We start from the raw sequence: 20,414 nt of genomic DNA, 5'->3' as shown, positions 1-20,414 counted from the left end.
GCTCTCTTTTGTTGTTTCGGATTAACAATGCACAGTGATAACCTTCATGCACCTTGAAGTTATCGATCGTGAAACTGCGCGACGTTTCCCTGATAATAAGACGAAATCAGTTTAAACCAGTTATTTAATTCCGAGTAAGAATGTAATAATCAATATTCGACTTGTAGAATCGCAGCCGAGAAAGAACGGAATATAACATACGGAACAGATATGCAGACAGGTAAACTCTCTGTGTCTTTCTGTCTGTGTCTCTGTCTCTCTGTCTGTCTGTCTGTCTCTGATGTGTATATGTTCTACCTTCCTACCTACCTAGTGAGGCAATTACTTGAAAATACAAAGATCATGGCTCATATTTTAATCGACTGTTACGCAAGTGAGAATCCACAATACTTACAGTTACTGTGGAGCAGACAGGTTCAAACCCAGGCGTTTGATATATTGTTTATTTAGTAGTGGTAAACCCTTAATATACATTTGGATGGTTTTCCTTGATTATGAAAATTATTATATTTAGTTTTCAGATAACATTTTATACCATCATACAGTGTATTTCTCATCTAGTATAACTGGTTCATATTACCTCGGGTATTTACATTACCTTCATGGCGTGGTTGCACAATTAAGCAGATATAATGCTTTTAATAACATTACCGCACCGCATGTTAACTAGTATATGTACTGAAATTTGGTAACAGTGGTGTCTTTGTTACCCATTTTTCTGAATGTGCGGGAAACACATATTGCACTTAAGTGTTTCTAAACACACAAACACATAGACCCATTCCAGAACAAGAAAAACATCAAGGAAAAAATGACGCATTTTGAGGACGTTTTAAGTGGCGTCACTAGGGTTGGTGTCACCCAGTGCGGTAACTCATGGTGTCATCCCCATGGGCCTCCTTCCGTAACAGACCATACAAAATCCTTAGTAAACTTTATAGACAGTCATTTTGGTGTCACCCCTCTGATGGTGTCACTCTGTGCGGTCCGCACTCCCCGTACCGCCCTAGTGACGCCATAGGATGTATTGTTGTTTATTGTTTTGTAAATAGTATATTGTATATAGTCTTTTGTTTGAATATTTTACATTACATCCAATAGACAAATGTGTGCTTAGTAAATTTGGATAATTAACTTTGTAGAGAAGGATCAAATATAGAATTAAAAGAGCTGTTAAATTAAAAGTAATGATAATGCCTGCAAACGGTACATTGTACTAATGCCTGACAACTATGGTATTGTAAAATAATGCATGAAACTGTAATATTGCTACATAATGCCTGAAAACTTTAATATTGTGAAATAATGCCTGAAAACAATAATATTGTAAAATGATGCATGAAAATGGTACTATTGTAGTAATAATGCCTGAAAACTGTAATATTGTAAAATAATGCCTGAAAACGGTACTATATAAACGGAATTATTACACATATAATGTATGAAAACAATAATGTTGTAAAACTTTCGTATATTGAATTTGTATTGTTGATTATTTTTTTTATATATTTATTATATGGGTTATGCAAAAGTATATTTTGCAGCTGACGTTGTCCAAAATCAAGTTCATTGTCTACCTGACCAGAATCACTGATTTTTTAATATTCTGTAAACAACTAATACATATTTTGTATTTCTCCGTGAGTAGGATACATATCTTGGTCTAAGTCAATAACATTATGTTCAATAAGTTCTTTATTATAATTTTAGTAACAGATTCTTTTAGAATGGAAATTTCCATTTAGAAATAGTCTTTTAAATAGAAAATTCTAATTGTTGCCTAGGTCAACTTATAGGCTTTATAATCTTTTTCACTGGAAAAAATTGTTTAATCCTTCGATAACATCTGGGCAGAAATCAGTTATTGTTGTGTTCAGTATTTTGGTTTGGGTGAAATTATTTAATTCAAATTGTTCTGCTCTGTAAATACAAATTGTTCTATAATATTCTCGGAAACATAAATTAACTTGAAAAGACTCTTGGCATAACATGACACTTCAGGCCATTGGTAAATTAGTACATTAGCAACTACCTGCCACTCCAGGCAAATGAACACCTTCAGCGTTGGAAATTATTCAGAATAACACTAAAGGTTATCCAAAAACTTATTCAACATCTCTTGTGTTAGAAATTCTTGGATTATTTTGGATTTCATTATTTATTCCTAACTTCTTTATACATTTTCAAATTTTATTCTAGGGAAATCAATTGTTTTACAAAGCTTGATGCTTCTGATTCTTTTCTATCGCTTATTTTAAGACCGAAGAGTCGTAATAGAATCCAGAAATAATTATCAGAAGTTTCAAAGCTCCTTTTGTAATTGATTATGGTATTATATGTTACTGAAATAATTTTAACGAAGGTATGATCATTATCGGACACTAAAAATCAATATTGATTGATGCAGTCAAAACTTGAGCATAAGGATGCTGTATAACCATGCAACCAGATCGATATTCCATCCTCATTAAATGTTTATATCATGTTCGTTTTATCTTTCAAATAATCTTATTTTTAATGACTACGGGAACCACATTAATTTTCTCGAACACATTTTCCATCGACTTCATATCTTTATGGTAAAAGATCGTTAAAAACCTAGCATTCTCACGCATACCTTTAATGACAATGTTGTATTTCTGTACTATCATCCACACAGGTATATCATAGTTTGTGGTTCTAATTAGTAATTGGGTAGATTGGTTGCCTTTTCCTTGCATCCTGTAAGCAAGCACATCTTTCTATCATAGGCAAATTATTGGTGTCATGGCAACCACTTATGAGTAATTCCCATAATTTTATTGGACCTATCACAATTGCCTCTCCATTTTTTAAAATAAATAATCATTTCCTGTTGTAAATCTTGTTGAATAAAACATTGGACATACGAGTAATTTCTTTGTCTTTTTAAGTATTTACTGTCTAATAAAGAGATATGCATTCTCTAACATTCTGGATTTGATTTGTTAGGTTAGCAATGTATTCGAAATTAACATTAAGTTCTGTTATGCTATCCCTTTTAAATGCATCAGTAATATTCTTCATAATTATCGATGATTTCGATAAAGTCATCGCATAAATTTTTTGAAACTAACCGGTTTATTACTGACTTGTAATGTTTTTTTCTTCTCAGATTTCTTCTTTCAGTTTGTATAATTATTTACACATCACATACCCTTACACGTTACCCCCACCCCCGTTCAACTGCATCATAGACGTTAATCAAACCAAATCGTCGAAAATGCACCTATTCACTTAATTCCACTAAAAATAGCACTCGTCCATGTTCTAAATCGTTCCTATTTAATCACTGGATTATAGATTTAATCTCACGTTTGGAATATTTGTGAATCTCAAAAAAGGAAATGTACATTTTATGTGCATCAACATTATCATTTCGGTTCATCTATTGAAAAATGCATTCTTGAAAATCAGCTAGTTGCTTTGCCTCCGACATGCAGTTTATTACCGCGTTTATTTTTCAAAGGTATTCTGGAAAAGTTAATAACACTATTTTATTAATGTCTGCGTATCGTTGTTGCTCGTAAAAATACATCTTGCTTCGGTAACATAAAACTTATTAACCTTGAGAATAAAGCTTGTTCGTAGTTATAGTTACGTAATCATTAGTATCAATAAGAATAATTGGTTGTTTTGCTTCATCCTTTTTTCTTTTCAAATCAGATACAGTTGCTTCTTTAATCAAATTACCATTGTCACCATTTATACATATTTACTTGGACAGTTATTACCAACATTCTCTACTTATTATTTTATTTTCTGACATTTGACGATTTGGACAGACTTTTTATCAAGTGATGAAATAAGATTTTTACGTTTGCATTGATAGTAGCGTCCAGTCCCGATTTGAAATTATAAGAAAACATTTTTAAATTATTTTTGTATTCAATATCCTACCCATTTTCACATCATAATCACAAGACAGTAAACATATATCGTGATCCCATTAGGCATAGTGTAATGTAAATTTTGGATCTGAGAGATATAACTGAAATGTTATTACATTTATATATATATATATATATATATATCTAAGTCATGGCATTGTTTTCGTAAAACTAACAGCTCTGTTTACCTTTAATAGTGCCAGATAATGTTGATTGAGATTGTGTCATCCATGTCCAACTTTTGAACGTGTGCACCTAAAACACAAATAACATATGATTTGTTTTAGCTATTTCTTCATTTGTTTAGGCGTGCTTATCTTGTAAAAAGAAGCGCAACTAATAATCTCATTTCGATCAATTTCATTATTAAAACTTTGCATTTTTTAAATTTTAATTTCACAAAACCGAAATCTTCAATGACAAATGTGCTCATCAGTTGCACAATTTTTTAAAAATAATTTGTTACATCCATTATTGTCTTCTTCTTCATTTATTATTATAATTATTATTATTATTATTATTATTATTATTATTATTATTATCGTCATTATCATTATTATTATTATTATTATTATTATTATTATTATTATTATTATTATTATTATCGTCATTATCATTATTATTATTATCGTCATTATCATTATCATTATTATTATTATTATTATTATTATCGTCATCATCATCATCATCATCATCATTATCATTATTATTATTATTATTATTATTATTATTAAACAACTTTGTTCCTTTTTATGATTCAGTGGAATTATAACCTAGTTAATGGCTGCTTTTATCGCTACTAGAATATATTGGTAAACCTCCAACAAGTGTCAGAACATCGTTAATAAACTTATCAAAATACCATAATAGAAAACATGTACTAAAACAATGGATGGCCCAAATTATGCATAGAACAAACATTAAAAAAGAAATGCGTAGTTTTTGCAGTAGATAGTAATTGCTGAATTTATCTTCATGATCTATTATCACCTATCTCTGCCGATTTAAAATGTTATAGTCATAGAAATAGAGTTGGTTTCGAAATTCCAAATTATTGATTCAAAAATCGGGAGGGGGGGGGGGCATCTGTTTTTGAATTCATCTTTGTGGACTAGCCTTCTTGAAAACGGACTAGGGAATTTGGATGACTGACAACTTTTGAAAATATAAACTACCTATATGGTATAAATATAGCGATGAGAAATATTTTGAAATCTTAATCACCCAGTTTAGCATAAGGGCGATTGACCTGTTCATTCAACGTTGACCTCATCTCTATTAAGCGAAAATTGTAAACAGGGCGATAATCTTTATATTGTGTCTGATATTAATTCCATTCAATGTATATGTATAACACTAATATCCACGTGTTTCACTCATGGTCACTTGTTATATACAGTCAAGCTACCTGCCCGTACATGTAAAGCTGTTTTTGAGGTATTTACTGCCTATTACATAATGTTTACCTTTAACATCGATTCATCGTAACGTTCAAAGTCATTCTCCTTTCTGGGTCCCCTGCTTTCTCTTTAGCTCAATCATTTATGGTCTGAACAGTGTCCAACGTACAGTATATATGGCATCTCAGATAGTGTTCAGTCCCGGTTTAAGGTTTTAAGAAAACATTTTAAAGTTGCATTCAACATGCTACCCATTTTTACACCATTATCACAATACTATAAACATATATCGTGACCACCATAAGCATATAGTATTGTAAATTTTGGATCTGAGAGACATGGCTGAAATGTTATAATAACGTTTTTATCTGAATCATAGCCTTGTTTCCGTGAAGTGCTCTGTTTACTTTTTAATCGTGCCGGATATTGTTGATTGAGGGTGTGTCATGCTTGTTCTACTTTTGAACTTGTTTAACTAAAACACAATTCATATAAGATAGATTAATCTGATTTAATCTTGCTATTCCTTCATTTTTTGCCTGTGGTCATCTTGTAAAAAAAGTAAGTGCAGCTAATATGTTCATTTGGATCAATAACATTAAAAATACTTTGAAAATGTATTAAATTTTTATTTCAATAAATCAAAACCGTCAGTCACAAAATGTGCTCATCAATTGCACAAGTTTTATTCTATTAATTCCATCAATAATTTTCTTCTTTCTTCTTCTTTTTCTGTTATTATTATTATTATTATTATTATTATTATTATTAATTTAATTATTTCTCCATGATTTGGTGGAATTAAAATGCTGTTGAAGAAGCTTGCAGTTATAGATATTCAAATAAATTATAAAATCCCCAGTTAGAAGCAGCACATTGTTAATGAACCTTTCCAATTTCCATGATATGAAAACTTATACTAAGAATTTGTCTGGCCCAAATTATGCTAAGATTGAAAAGAAAACAAGTACTAAATTTTTATTTCATATATATATATATATATATATATATATATATATATATATATATATATATATATATATATATATATATATATATATATATATATATATATATATATATATATATATCATGACAAATTGAACTCTTTGATCCATTACCACCTCCCTCTGCAGACTTAAAAGGTTATAGTTATAGAAAAAGAATTGATTTCGAAATTCCAAATGTCGATTCAAAATGTCAAAGAGGTTGGGTCTTTTGTTTTTTGGACCGATCTTTGGTGACCAGCCTTCTTTAGACGTCTGACTATACAAGACTTGCTACATCAATGATCGGATTTAGATGATTTATGCCTTTGAAAAACTACCCCTATGCTATACCAATAGTTAGAGCAAATTTTCTGTCATCAAAGCAGGAATGAGAAATAATTAATGTGTAGTTCAATTATCATGACGATTATCGTGACGTAATTCTGGAGAGTTTCCCAAAGCTGCATCACGAAACATTTTGGAATATAGTCGGAATGGAACGTCATGTCAGACTCTTGTGTTGACATCCTAATCACAAAGTTTAGCACAAGGACGATTGACCTGTTGATTCAACGTTCATCCCAACGACATAAGTTAAAAATTATAAAGTATTTCAAGCTGCTCAAGATTTTGTCATAGAGACCAGGCGATAATCTTTATATTCTTCGTATAACTATTAATAATTCCATTCAATACATATCTGAATAATATTATCTTATAACAAACATATCTATGTGTTTCTCTCATGTTCGCTTGTATATACTGTCAGAGCTGCCTTCCCGTACATGTAAAGCTGTTTTTGAGGTCGTGCTGACATAGATAATAGTTTAAAGTCAACACATTCCTTCGTCTCCTTGCTTTCTCTTTAGTCAAATCATATCTAGTCTGAAGAGTGTCAAACGTACTATATTTTTAGATTACTTCATTTGTATGAAAAAAGGAACGATTTTTTTCTGAGTAATACTGTACGACATAGGAGTGAATTATTACCCTGCAAAACGAGTTTCATATTTTTCCATGTAAATGCAGTGATGATTTTTTTATTATAAACTCATTTGGGTTTTCTACTTAAGGCTTGATACTAAAAAACACAATATAAGAAACAAAGTAATTTAATGTATGCTGTATTCCAACAACAAAAAATTACACAACCGTACATTCACCAATACACATCAACAATATTAATGCGCATATATCACGGCCCAGCAACCTTTGAGCCTGATCGTGCGCCCATTAGTTTCAAAAATAATTATCGTTTTCGTCTACCATTGAAATTTAGAGTCATGCTATGAATAAATGCATGTATAAATATATATTGTATCTTTCTGTTTAACACAGATGCATTGGTATTTGAAGTTTCAAGGGAAATCACTTCCATTTGACATTGAACTTGATCTGTACCTGGGATGTCGACATCTAGCAACAATCGATGAAAGAGCTACAATTGCCTGTTATGGTTATATTTGATATATTCTTTCTCTATATAAGTTTGGGGACCTATCTGGTTCAAGGCGTTACTGTCTCAGATGATTCACACGCTAACATGTGTATGTGAGAAAGCTTGCTTGTAGCTTCCTGTGGGTTAGTGTTTCTTTCCCGGTTCCTCCTTCACCAAATATACTGGCCGCCATCTAAAGCCTATTGTGTACCGAGAAATGTCATTAAACACTACGAAAAGGTGGCTGAATAGTCGAAGGCATTCGTCGTTACAGATCACCGACATCTCACTCTAGTCCGCGTGGGTTCGAGTCTCAGGCTTGTTCACTGTGGGCGCGTGAGAACGTTTGCCAGTAGAGTTTCCCGTGCGTCCGTGGTTCCTATGGGATCTTCTCACCGGATACACTATTTTCCTTTGAATGCCTATAATTTACTGAGAAATTGCGTGAAACCCCAAACAACAAAAACTAACCCCACAAGAGCAAACCTTAACTTAGTTTGCATAACACCACTCTGTGATGTGATTCATTTAAATCAGTCTATTTGGCCTCGTTTTGAACTGCACAGGTGATCGTCTGCAACAGCTAAGCCGCACAGTACTGATAGCAAACACATGGCAGTGCAGCGATTTTTTTTTTATACAGTTGATTGTAAAGAACCGCATTGCAGTGATACCCAGTAACTTCTGCAGTGAAAGTCAACAAATATCCTACCTACGTCCATTTTAAACCAATTGGAAATGTTTAAAAATGGGATTTGTAAATATTAAACTATCAGTTACATGGGATTTATTGTTAAAAGTATTATCGTAAGCCAGTTTTACTTTTTGGTCATGACGCTTTCCGCAAAAAGAGGAAACTGAAAGTTAATGATCCCGCATTTATTTTAAGACAGCTAATTTTGTTACGCTTGATTTTGTTTCACAATATAGTGAGACCGATACTGGCACGAGCTTAGTCAAAGAACAAGGTTGCAGAGTGGAAAACAAATTCGAGATAGCCATTCTTGTAAAAGAATACAGCTAAGTTTCCAATACAGCATACGTCTCTTTTGTCAATTAAAGCATATCTACTAACAGGAATCCATGACGCTATGATTACTATGAATAAGCAATAACTAGCTTAACTAGCTTATAACGAATCTACAGTCTTATACTAAGTAACAGAAAAAGAGCGAAAACCAACAAGTTTTGTAAAATTCAACAATTTATATATTTCTTTAGAATGCAAAGTGAAAATTTAAAAGGGAACTTACAGTCTTGTGAATTAAATCCCAAATAGTCCTAAAGTTCCATCACAAGTCCAAGTTTTTGAAGTTCCAATCGAATTACTGTGGTGTTCCAAATAAATTCCGATATTGAATGTGATGATGTGTCTGTAGTGTCGAATGTGCTAATATGCTAAATGGCCTGGACTGTGGTGATGTGTTAGCAGTCTTTTGATGTAGTAATATAATCCAAAATGTCCTTGTCTGAATGAACTATAATTTTAAATCAATTATTTAGTACTAGAATATTACTGAGCATTTTATAAATCCGGTGGGAAAAAATATTGGAATAAATAAATAAACCCAACTAAATTAAAGCTGGACAAAACAATAATAATGATTCTGCTTCAAATGTTAAGGCAAGAATAAAAATTTCTCGGGTGTAAAGAAAATTATATAACCCTCTACTTGACATAGGTCACAATTACCACTTCAGGTACGCCATTAACTTGATTTGGACGCAGGCCAAGTACAAAATACAGATACACATAACATATAATCCTTACGAAAAGCCACCAAACAATACAAATTATATATACATAAGAATATCTGACCTGAATCAGCCAATACATAGCAAGTATTTTCTTTATGAGTATGGGTTTAATATTAGGATTATTATCAATGAAAGTAAACAATTTTATTTGGATCTGGGTCTACGTTATTCCACATTCTAATTTATGATTTTAGTTACAGATCTTCTAATCATAACCATGATTTTATTTTGTAAACGTTCGGAAACTTTGAGAATGAAATTTTCCATGAGGTAATATTTCGGTTTAGAAGATGTTAATTTAGACTTGTGGTTGTATCCAGTATTTCTTTTGTGCTGGAATTTGCTTATTATTATAATTAATAATTCTCCGGAAATAGAAAGTGCTCATAAAAAATAACATTCCTGGAAGAAGTAAAGGCTTGGATCTATAATGACAGTTCAAATAAGGATATATTGTTGGTTTATATTATTGTAATTCACCAAAACACGGTTGGCACATCACCATATATATATTATTCTCATTCGAGTTCGACATTACCATATCATTAACTGTTTTGGTTTTACGTGAGTAAGTGAGTGGCTGATCAGATCATTTTGTGTTGTGAACTGTCTTTGGCACACTTGAGAGTAAATAACTCATCGGTTTGTTTGATCAATAGAGAATGTGCTGCAGAACGCATAAATACGAATGCTCGAGTTCCTTCAATGCCTTTGAAATTCCCCTTAGTTAAATGTCAGTAGCACCAGTATGGACGAGAATGCGCCGGGTGGAAATATGTTTTTTCATGATGATTTGAGGAATCTTCGAAAGCTTTCTTTTGACCACCATCAGATCGCTTTCCATCCTTCATCTCTCTGCAAAAGATCGTTTAGGTAGTCACTCTTCTGACGTCCTGGTTACGTGGCCCACCCATCTCAAATGTGATTTCATCAACAGAGGGCGGATGCTTCAAATGCCTTGCCAATGTGAGAACCTACGTCTCTAGGATCTTATCCTGTCATCTTATCTTTATCTGTGTCACCAGGTAGGAATAAAAGTGATTCAGCTTCTTGATGTGCCGTCTGTACACCGTATCAGGTTATGCATACAATCAACCGGTTCGGCAACAAATTAGCTTTTGAGACCTTCTGTTTTGTTGGTTGACTGTTGCTTCTGCAGTCCGACACATCGTGCTGGTAGTTTGACAAGGGCCACACTTGCTTTAATTTCAATATTGATACATAATGCACATGTCAGTGTCCTGCCGAGATAGGTGAACTTGTCCACGGACAGGAAGGTGGTTTGGTCATTTCATGTGATGGTAGGCTCTACGTGAGGCTTTCATATGCACGTTGTAGCATCACCTCTGTCGTGTTGATACTGATTGTGAGACCGCAATCGTCACAATTTATATTATATATTTTGTTTTTATTGCTAGTATATAGTGCACGTTTAGGTCTTTTTATCTGTTTTTGCAATGTGAATAGTTGTAAGACATAATTCGATATCATAAAATCGTTCAACCGTGTGACGTGCTTTCAGCTGGTTTATTGGAGGTTGTCTGGGGGATTGGTAAAAGGAAATGTTAGTATGGGGATGGAAATATTGAATGAATTGAAATAAACTGCTTTTTACACCTGATTTGTACATTTGATGATACATTAAGCAATGTTACACTACTAACCCTTGGGTATTTAACAAAAGTATGCTATATATGTATATGTCACAACAATGTTTCCTCACAACAGTGTAGTGTCTTACCGAGCAACGTAGAGTAAAATGTGTTGGTTTCTCAAAAGATGTAGTCTATACATATATTATACTACATTTAAAGATCCCTATTAACGTAACGAAATTATAAGTTTTAAAGAATTCTAAAGATCTGGTGTGATACATTCTGACACTATGATGAGATGAAATTTGTAATTAAGGTAATTGTATACTCCATTTTCTCTAAGTGTCCGAAGAGAAATGTCGTGGTAGAAGGTGAAGAATGCAAACCTACCCAGATTTTCAGACAATTCACTGTAGAACAAAAAAGAACAAAACTGTATTTATAAGAAAATCATACTTAGTACATATTTGGTATATTTGTTCAGAACAATGAAAATTCCAACTCGCAAGAAGTTAACAAGGTGTCAAATAAGCAAACGAGAGAGAGAGAGAGAGAGAGAGCAAACATTATAATTCTAAAGATCATCTAAAGAAAACTGAGCTTCACCTTTGAAATGCTCAAAGTGATTTATGTACAAGAATAATAATAATTTATTAAAGATCGTTTAGGATATTTCCCCTAAGATAAACATTGGACGAACAGCTCTTTTCCTCTATAATCACCACTGTGTTTGAAATCTATCATGTGTGACATCCTTGGTTTTATATTACGTGATTTCGTTTTATTTATATATATGATGTTGCGTGCAGTTCTAATATTGATACAGAGGCAGATACTTCAAGAGCATGTTAGTGTGAAACACATTGTGTGTAACATATATTCAGCAAAACATGATGGGGCATTGTTAAAACCATACGATTTGATGGTGCATTGTAAAACCATAGATTTTGATGGGGCAATGTTAAAACTGTAGGTTTTGATGGGGCATTGTAAAACCATAGGTTCTGATGGTACATGTTAAAACCATAGTTTTGATGGGACATGTTAAAACCATAGGTTTTGATGGGGCATGTTAAAACCTTATGTTTTGATGGGGCATGATAAACCATAGGTTCTAATGGGGCATGTTGAAACGATATTTTTGGATGGGATAGTGTTAAAACCATATAGTTTGATGGGGCAATGTTAAAACCGTAGGTTTTGATGGAGCATTGTTAATACCACAGTTCTGGATGGGGCATTATAAAACCATAGGTTTTGATGGGACATTGTTAAAGCCATAGGTTTTGATGGGACATGTTAAAACCGAAGGTTTTGACGGGATATGTTAAAACCACAGGTTTTGACGGAGCATTGGTAAAACTAATTAAGTTCTGATGGGGCATGTTAAAATCATATTTTTGGAAGGGACGGTGTTAAAACTATAGGTTTTGATGGGGAATTGTTAAAACAATAGGTTTTGAAGGGGCATTGTTAAAATCATATGTTTTGATGTGGCATTGTAAAACCATGAGTTTTAATGGGGCATTGTTAAAACCATAAGTTCTGATGGGGCATGTTAAAATCATATTTTTGGAAGGGACAGTGTTAAAACATATGTTTTGACGGAGCATTGTTAAAATCATATGTTTTGATGCAAGTTTAAATCATAGGTTTTGATGGAGCATTGTAAAACCATAGGTTTTGAAAGGGCTTTGTTAAAACCATAGGTTTGGATAGTGCATTGTTAAAATCATGTTTTGATGGGGTATGTTAAAACCATAGGTTTAAATGGAGCATTGTAAAACCATCGGTTTTAATGGGGCATTGTTAAAACCGTAGGCTTTGATGTGGCATGTTAAAACCGATGGTTTTGATAGGCATTGTTAAAACCATATGTTTGGATAGGGCATTGTTAAAATCTTGTTTTGATAGAGTATGTTAAAACCATAGGTTTTGAAGGGGCGTTGTTAAAACCTTATGTGTTGATAGATCATTGTTAAAACCATAGGTTTTGATGGGGTATGTTAAAACAATAGGTTTTGATGGGGCATGTTAAAACCAGAGTTTATGATGGGGATTGTTAAAACCATAGGTTTTGATGGGGCATTGTTAAAACCATAGGCTTGGATAGGGCATTGTTAAAATCTTGTTTTGATCGGGTATGTTAAAACCATATGTTTTGATGGGGCATTGTTAAAACCATATGTTTTGATGGGGAATGATAAAACCATATGTTTTGATTGGGCATGATATAAACAAAGTTTATGATGGGTCATTGTCAGAAACATAGCTTATGATGGGGCTTTGTTAAAACCATAGGTTTGGATAGTGCATTGTTAAAATCATGTTTTGATGGGGTATGTTAAAACCATAGGTTTTAATGGAGCATTGTAAAACCATCGGTTTTGATGGGGCATTGTTAAAACCGTAGGTTTTGATGTTGCATGTTAAAACCGTAGGTTTTGATGGGGCATTGTTAAAACCATATGTTTGGATAGGGCATTGTTAAAAATCGTGTTTTGATAGGGTATGTTAAAACCATAGGTTTTGAAGGGGCATTGTTAAAACCATATGTTTTGATGGATCATTGTTAAAACCATAGGTTTTGATGGGGTATGTTAAAACCATATGGGGCATGTTAAAACCAGAGTTTATGATGGGAGATTGTTAAAACCATAGTTTATGATGGGGCATTGTTAAAACCATATTTTTTGATGGGGCATTGTTTAAACCATATGTTTGGATAGGGCATTTTGAAAATCTTGTTTTGATCGGGTATGTTAAAACCATATGTTTGGATGGGGCGTTGTTAAAACCATATGTTTTGATGGGGCATTGTTAAAACCATATGTTTGGTGGGGCATGATAAAACCATATGTTTTGATGGGGCCATGATAAAACCAAAGTTTATGATGGGTCATTGTCAGAAACATAGTTTATGATGGGGCATTTTAAAACCAGAGTTTATGCTTGGGCATTGTTAACACCATAGGTTTTGATGTGGCATTGTTAAAAACATAGGTTTTGATGGGGCATGTTAAAACCATAAGTTTTGATGGGGCATGTTAAAACCAGTGTTTATGAAGGAGCATTGTCAAAACCGTAGTTTATGATGGGGCATTGTTAAAACCATAGGTTTTGATGCGGCATTGTTGAAACCATTGGTTTTGATTGGGCATTGTTGAAACCATAGGTCTTGATGGGGCATTGTTGAAACCATAGGTTTTAATGGGCATTGTTGAAACCATAGTTTATGATTGGGCATTGTTAAAACCATGGTTTATGATGGGGCATTGCTAAAAACAGATTTTAACTGGGCATTGTTAAAACCATAGGTTTTGATGCGGCATTGTTGAAACCATAGATTTTAATTGGGCATTGTTGAAACCATAGGTTTTGATGGGGCATTATAAAACCATAGGTTTTAATTGGGCATTGTTGAAACCATAGGTTTTGATGGGGCATTATAAAACCATAGGTTTTAATTGGGCATTGTTGAAACCATAGGTCTTGATGGGGCATTGTTGAAACCATAGGTTTTAATGGGTATTGTTGAAACTATAGTTTATGATCGGGCATTGTTAAAATCATGGTTTATGATGGGGCATTGCTAAAAACAGATTTTAATTGGGCATTGTTAAAACCATAGGTTTTGATGCGGCATTGTTGAAACCATAGATTTTGATTGGGCATTGTTGAAACCATAGGTTTTGATGGGGCATTGTAAAACCATAGGTTTTAATTGGGCATTGTTGAAACCATAGGTTTTGATGGGGCATTGTTAAAACTATAGTTTATGATGGGACATTGTTAAAACCATAGTTTATGATGAGGCATTGTTAAAAACATAGTTTATGATGGGGTATTGTTAAAAACATAGTTTATGATGGGACATTGTTAAAAACATATCTTTTGATGGGACATTGTTGAAACCATAGGTTTTGATGGGACATTGTTAAAAACATAGGTGGTATTTACTGTTTTGGAGTTAGCTTGAGCATTAAATGTATTCAATAGACTGTATTTATTTTTTCATGAGCCTTTTGTTTTAAAAATCGTTTGCAATAATTTATGGGGTTTCCATTTAAAAAAGAACTAAAATGTCAATTGGAATATCTAACTGACCTGTCATAATCCAAAAGTCATAAAGCTATATACAGTCATGTGTTAGTTTGGATTTGATATCGAATTCCAGTTTGTATTCATCTGACCTATATTAGTTGCATAAAAAGTAGTATTATTAAATGCAATATTCCTTACCTCCGTTTCCGAGTGCAAATCAGTTTTAAATGTTTGTATGTTTTCATATGCTTTGATTTTAACTGAATCAATTCTTCAACTTAATGTGTCTTTATTATACTTAAGGCTTCAGTGCAGTCGTTTCCGTGGTAATTTTTTTGCTGAATACCACTGAAATATTTTCTTAATCGTTTTATCCCTTGTACCACACCAACATTAGTTATCCGATGTTGAATAACATATTCCTGCGACTGTTTTAAATTGCTTTAATCCAGAAGCAAGCTCATTTATTGTTGAATTGATATAGTTTGATTGAATCTGTGATTTACTTTGCTTTGCCCTCTTCGATTTTTTTCTGTTATTTCAGTTAACTCGTTCTTCTTTTGCGACTGTAAAATGGTGCAGGTGTTAGCAATAAATTGTATCATCCAAGCTTATTGCATACTTTTGATATCACTAATTAAGTTCTTATCTCTTGCACATGTTAGTAGTAAATGGGGATAGATTAGCGTCAATGGGAACTAGCATTACAGAGACCCCTGGGTCAGATTAGCGTCAAGGGAAATTAACATGGAGAAAAATCGTGGGACGGTTTAGCGTCAAAGGAATTTAAACAGGGTGGGACTTTATAGCGTCAAGGGAAATTGAACATGGGATTTTTTTTAAAAAATTTTTTTAAAAAAGGGGTAGGCAATGGAAAGGCTATCTCTTTTCGAGAAATATGGCTGGCCCTGAAAAGGGCCTTTGGGTTTATGTTAATATTAATATTAACATAGATGGCATCTGTCACATCTTCTTCTTCTTAAACTCCTTCTAACCGCCGGTCCATACACAAGTACCCTCTTGAGACATCCTTGTCTTTCTATGTAAACTCTCCTCATCCATTGACTAGTATCTGTCCTATCAACAACAGTCCACTTGGACCTGACAGACATGAGCATGTCCGTCCTAAACATCATGGAAGACACAAGGGTGGATGACTCAACTGTGGTCCACATCTTGAAGCGACGAGAATAGGTGAATCAATGCAGTGAACTGCGCTTATTTATAGGTACAGGAAGGATTGAAACGGATTGAATTCATTCACCAATCCGAACACGCGTTACAAAATTCAGTCAGTTCGCATCCAATCCGAAGAGAGCAGTCTGTGACGTCACGTGGTCTATATAGATTCGTTAGCGCTTGTGTGCAGTCAATCTATGCGACAGTGATTCAACATGACGGAAACTCAGAAAACGATCCATTGGGGTGCACCAGCAGGGGAGACTGCCCAAGGGAACCCGGACTTACTTTCAGAAGAGGTACATTGGGATTTTGTGGATTTTCTTACCTCGCAAGAATTTGTTCCGGAACCTTCGTTACCTTCTTCATTACCGCAAGTGGAGAATTTTAGACAGAGACAGAAAGAAGAATTGGAGAAATTTATGCAACGACAAAAGGAAGCGGAACAAGCTTTTCTCCTACAGCAACAGCAACAGCAACAAGAAGAGGTAAGAAAAAAACAACAGCAACAACAGCAAGAAGAAGCAGCAGCAAAGAAACAAGAGGGTGAAAATCAAACGGCTACGGTACTGTTGGACATTTTAGTGGAGTTAAGAAGTCTGAAACAAATGTATCAGACTTCTTTATCACGACCGAAGAGAATACGACCTTCCCGAGCTAAACACGCCAACCCTGTGACTAAGCCTGTCGTACCACCCTTAGTGATTTCAACCCAATCATCAGAAGTAGGCCTTGGCCGTGGCAAAGGCTTAAGGCAGTTAAAGTTGATTGGTTAAACTCACTCCTACACCATAAAGAAAAAAGGCCCTTTTCAGGGCCACCCACATTTCTCGAAAAGAAATACAATTTCAATTTGCCAATAACTCAAAAATAAACCCCACCCATTTTACCCTTATAGTCTGTGTATGAGTGCGTGAGTGTAGCTTCTTATTTTAAAATCAAAACTCAAAGACACTTACCTTATATCATTCATGTATTCTTTTATCCATTTTTTACAATCCAATTCACAATTCACCACAGAACACTTTAAAAAGTTCGTACACTTCTTCTTTCTCATTATTTAGTCTCTCTGTTTTTTGAATTTCTTCACCGTTTTTTCCTCATTTTCTTCCCTTCTTCTTTTCTTCTCCTGTTTCTTTGCCTCTTTTAAATAGAATTGTCTTCTTTCTTCCTCTTCTTCCTCTGAAGAATCCCTCTCTTCTTTCGAAGAATCCCTCTCTTCTTCCGAAGAATCCCTCTCTTCTTCTGAAGAATCCTTCTTTTCTTCTGACTCCTCTTGTTTCTTTTTTGGGCAATCTGGAGACCAATGTCCTTTTTCTTTACAATAATAACAGGTATCTTGACTTTTGTCTTTTTTAGCCCCTGTTTTTCTTCTTTTTTGACGGTCTGGACACTCTGAAGACCAATGCCCTTTCTTCTGACAGATATAGCAAGTATCTTGACTTTTATCTCGAAAGGAAGGAGAGTAGTCCGTCGGCTGGTCTGAAGAGAATTTTCTAATGACCCCTCGCAAAGCTCTGACGAAACGTTCCATCTGGGTAGTCTCTTCCATCGTTGTGCTCGGCTTGAGAGTGAAATGAATAGTGAAAGGACAAGACACACACCCTTTTTATATACGCTGGTTTGCCATGACTATAAATTAGTCTATGGTGTTTAAACTTGAGTCATTTGACGTTTTGCACTCAAGATGAAACGATCCCATTCATTCGAGAAGAAAGAAGAAGAAGAAGAAAGTAAGAGGCAGAAACGTGATCTATCGCCTCGTACCAGGGCTGAAATCTTGGCACAAATTCATGCCAGTGATTTTGAAGAGGACATGAGTGAACCAGAATCCGAACCCTCTAAACCAAGTTCACCACCCTTAGTCAACCCTGAAAAGTACTATTCCATTCGAGAGACGGAAAAGCGCTCCTCTAGAAAATTTAGAACCACGGCTTACACCTACACGGTGAAGTTTAAAGATTTCAAGGCCGACGTACCCTTGGAGAAAGCAGAAGGGTTTATCACCGAGATGTGGGATTCTTTGCTCACCGCACTCAAGCGACAATGTCAAGCCAAAGAAGACGATCGCTTGACACTATCCATAGATCACGACGGTTTGAAATCCCCTGTTTGGATCGAGTTTAGCAGACCCGCAGAACTGACCCCTTCCAAAGTCATGGACAAATACAACAGGTGCAACAATCTAATGACCAGTTTGACATCACCGATGGTAAAGCCACACTGAAAATGGCCCACGTCTCTCCTCCTCAAGGAACTGGATGCAAAAAGATGTTATTGGTGGACGACCTTCGCAACACCAAAAAGAGTCTCGTCCGAATTAACAACCCTCAAGACCAGATGTGTTTAGCCCGTGCCATCGTGGTGGGACGAACCTATGCCAACAAGAACGACACGGTAGAATGGAAAAGAACCTGGAAAACTATTCAACAATCCGACCGAGCCAAACAACGAAATGAAGCAGAACTCCTGTTACAACAAGCCGGACTGTCCAAAGACACACCCTGTGGCATTCCTGAGATGCAAAAATTGCAAGATGCCCTAGCTCCACGCTACACCTTGAAAGTGCACCCTCAAGAAATGCGTGGAACTCTGTTGTTTCGAGGCCAAGATTTTAAGGACGGAAAATACATTCATGTCTATCATAACGATGACCATTTCGATACCATTACCAGTATCACTGGATTCCTGGGATACGGTTATTATTGTGAGAAATGTGACTATGGTTATAACAATCGAGAGCAACACAAGCATTGTGGAATGAAATTCCCAGGATGTTTGGCCTCTCCACCCTGTCTGAGCGAAGGACCAGTGCCTTGTTCGACTTGTTTGCGCACGTTTGTCAGTCCTACCTGTTACCAACAACATCTGAAGACGCAGAAATGTGCTTGTCAACTCTTGAGATTGTGCCCTACGTGTAGACAAGGCATACGTACCAATAGTACCAAGGCACACGTATGTTCAGGGAAAAAAAATGTCACATTTGTCACCGCATCGTGGACTTGGAACACCAATGCTACGTGCAAAAATACCAACCCCCACCAGAGAAAGAGGACGGTCACAAGAAGAAAGGCAATTTCATCTTTTTCGATTTCGAATGCATGCAAGAGACCGGCATTCACATTCCTAATTTCTGCGTGGCTCATCGAGCGTGCGAGAAGTGCATTCAAGAACCTATCTTCAGTCATTGCCCTCACTGCAGCAAGATTCCCGGAGGGCGTGAAAAAATCTTTCGGGGACCAAACACGTTAGCCGATTTTGCCCAATGGGTCTTAGACCCCATCGACAAGACGTGGAGCCAAGAGGACATCGAACGTTACGGAGATTGTCATCGTCATGCCACAGTGATGGCTCACAATTTCTCCGGATACGATAGACAGTTTCTTCTCAGATACTATACGGAACAAGGCACCGAACGTCCTAAAGTGACTTTGAACGGAGCCAAAATCATTTTCATGCAAGTGGGACAAGTGCAGTTTAAAGATTCGATGAATTACTTGGCCATGCCTTTGAGTCGAATGCCTAAAACGTTTGGAATGACAGAAATGGCTAAAGGGTACTTTCCACACTTTTTCAATACGGAAGCCAATCAACATGCCGTTCTACCCCATTTACCTGAGGCTCACTATTACGACCCCGACAACATGCGTACCGAACAACGAGAAGCTTTCTACGCTTGGTACCAGGCTCATGCCTCTGACCCCTTCGACTTTCAGGAAGAAATGTTAAAGTATTGTCGTTCCGACGTGGACATTTTACGACGTTGCTGTGGAAAATTTCGAGAACTGTTCATGGAACACGGAGGGGTCGATCCTTTGAAAGAAGCTTGCACCATTGCCAAAGCGTGTTCCTTAGTGTACCGCCAACGATTCATGCCTTAAAACACCGTGGCTGTCATCAGTCCTCAAACGACCCACTATCTCAAGCGTCAATACTCGGTCAAAGCCCTACGTTGGTTACATTACTTGTGCGACAAGGAAGACAAATGGATTCAGCATGCCCGCAACGGAGGAGGCGAAAAGACCATCGGAACGTATTCGGTCGATGGCTGGGACTTAGAAAACCCCAAGATCGTGTACGAGTTTAACGGTTGCTTATTTCAC

At 35.4% G+C, this 20,414-nt stretch overlaps 1 protein-coding gene across 1 annotated transcript in view; it reads left to right on the top strand.

Annotated features, from left to right (window-relative positions):
• Positions 1 to 109: 109 nt before the first annotated feature.
• The window catches only part of LOC149782964 (uncharacterized), a 41,590-nt gene continuing 21,285 nt past the window's right edge, over positions 110 to 20,414 (top strand). The window contains exon 1 of the mRNA XM_089934520.1: positions 110 to 220. Within this exon, the coding sequence (XP_089790646.1) occupies positions 211 to 220 (10 nt within the window). The 5' untranslated portion in view covers positions 110 to 210. The remainder of the gene's footprint in view (positions 221 to 20,414) is intronic.

This window comes from Sinohyriopsis cumingii, chromosome 15, assembly GCF_028554795.1.
Source record: "Sinohyriopsis cumingii isolate HCF-2022 chromosome 15, ASM2855479v2, whole genome shotgun sequence".
NCBI lineage: Eukaryota > Metazoa > Mollusca > Bivalvia > Unionida > Unionidae > Sinohyriopsis > Sinohyriopsis cumingii.
This window is presented reverse-complemented; position numbering and strand designations above follow the sequence as displayed.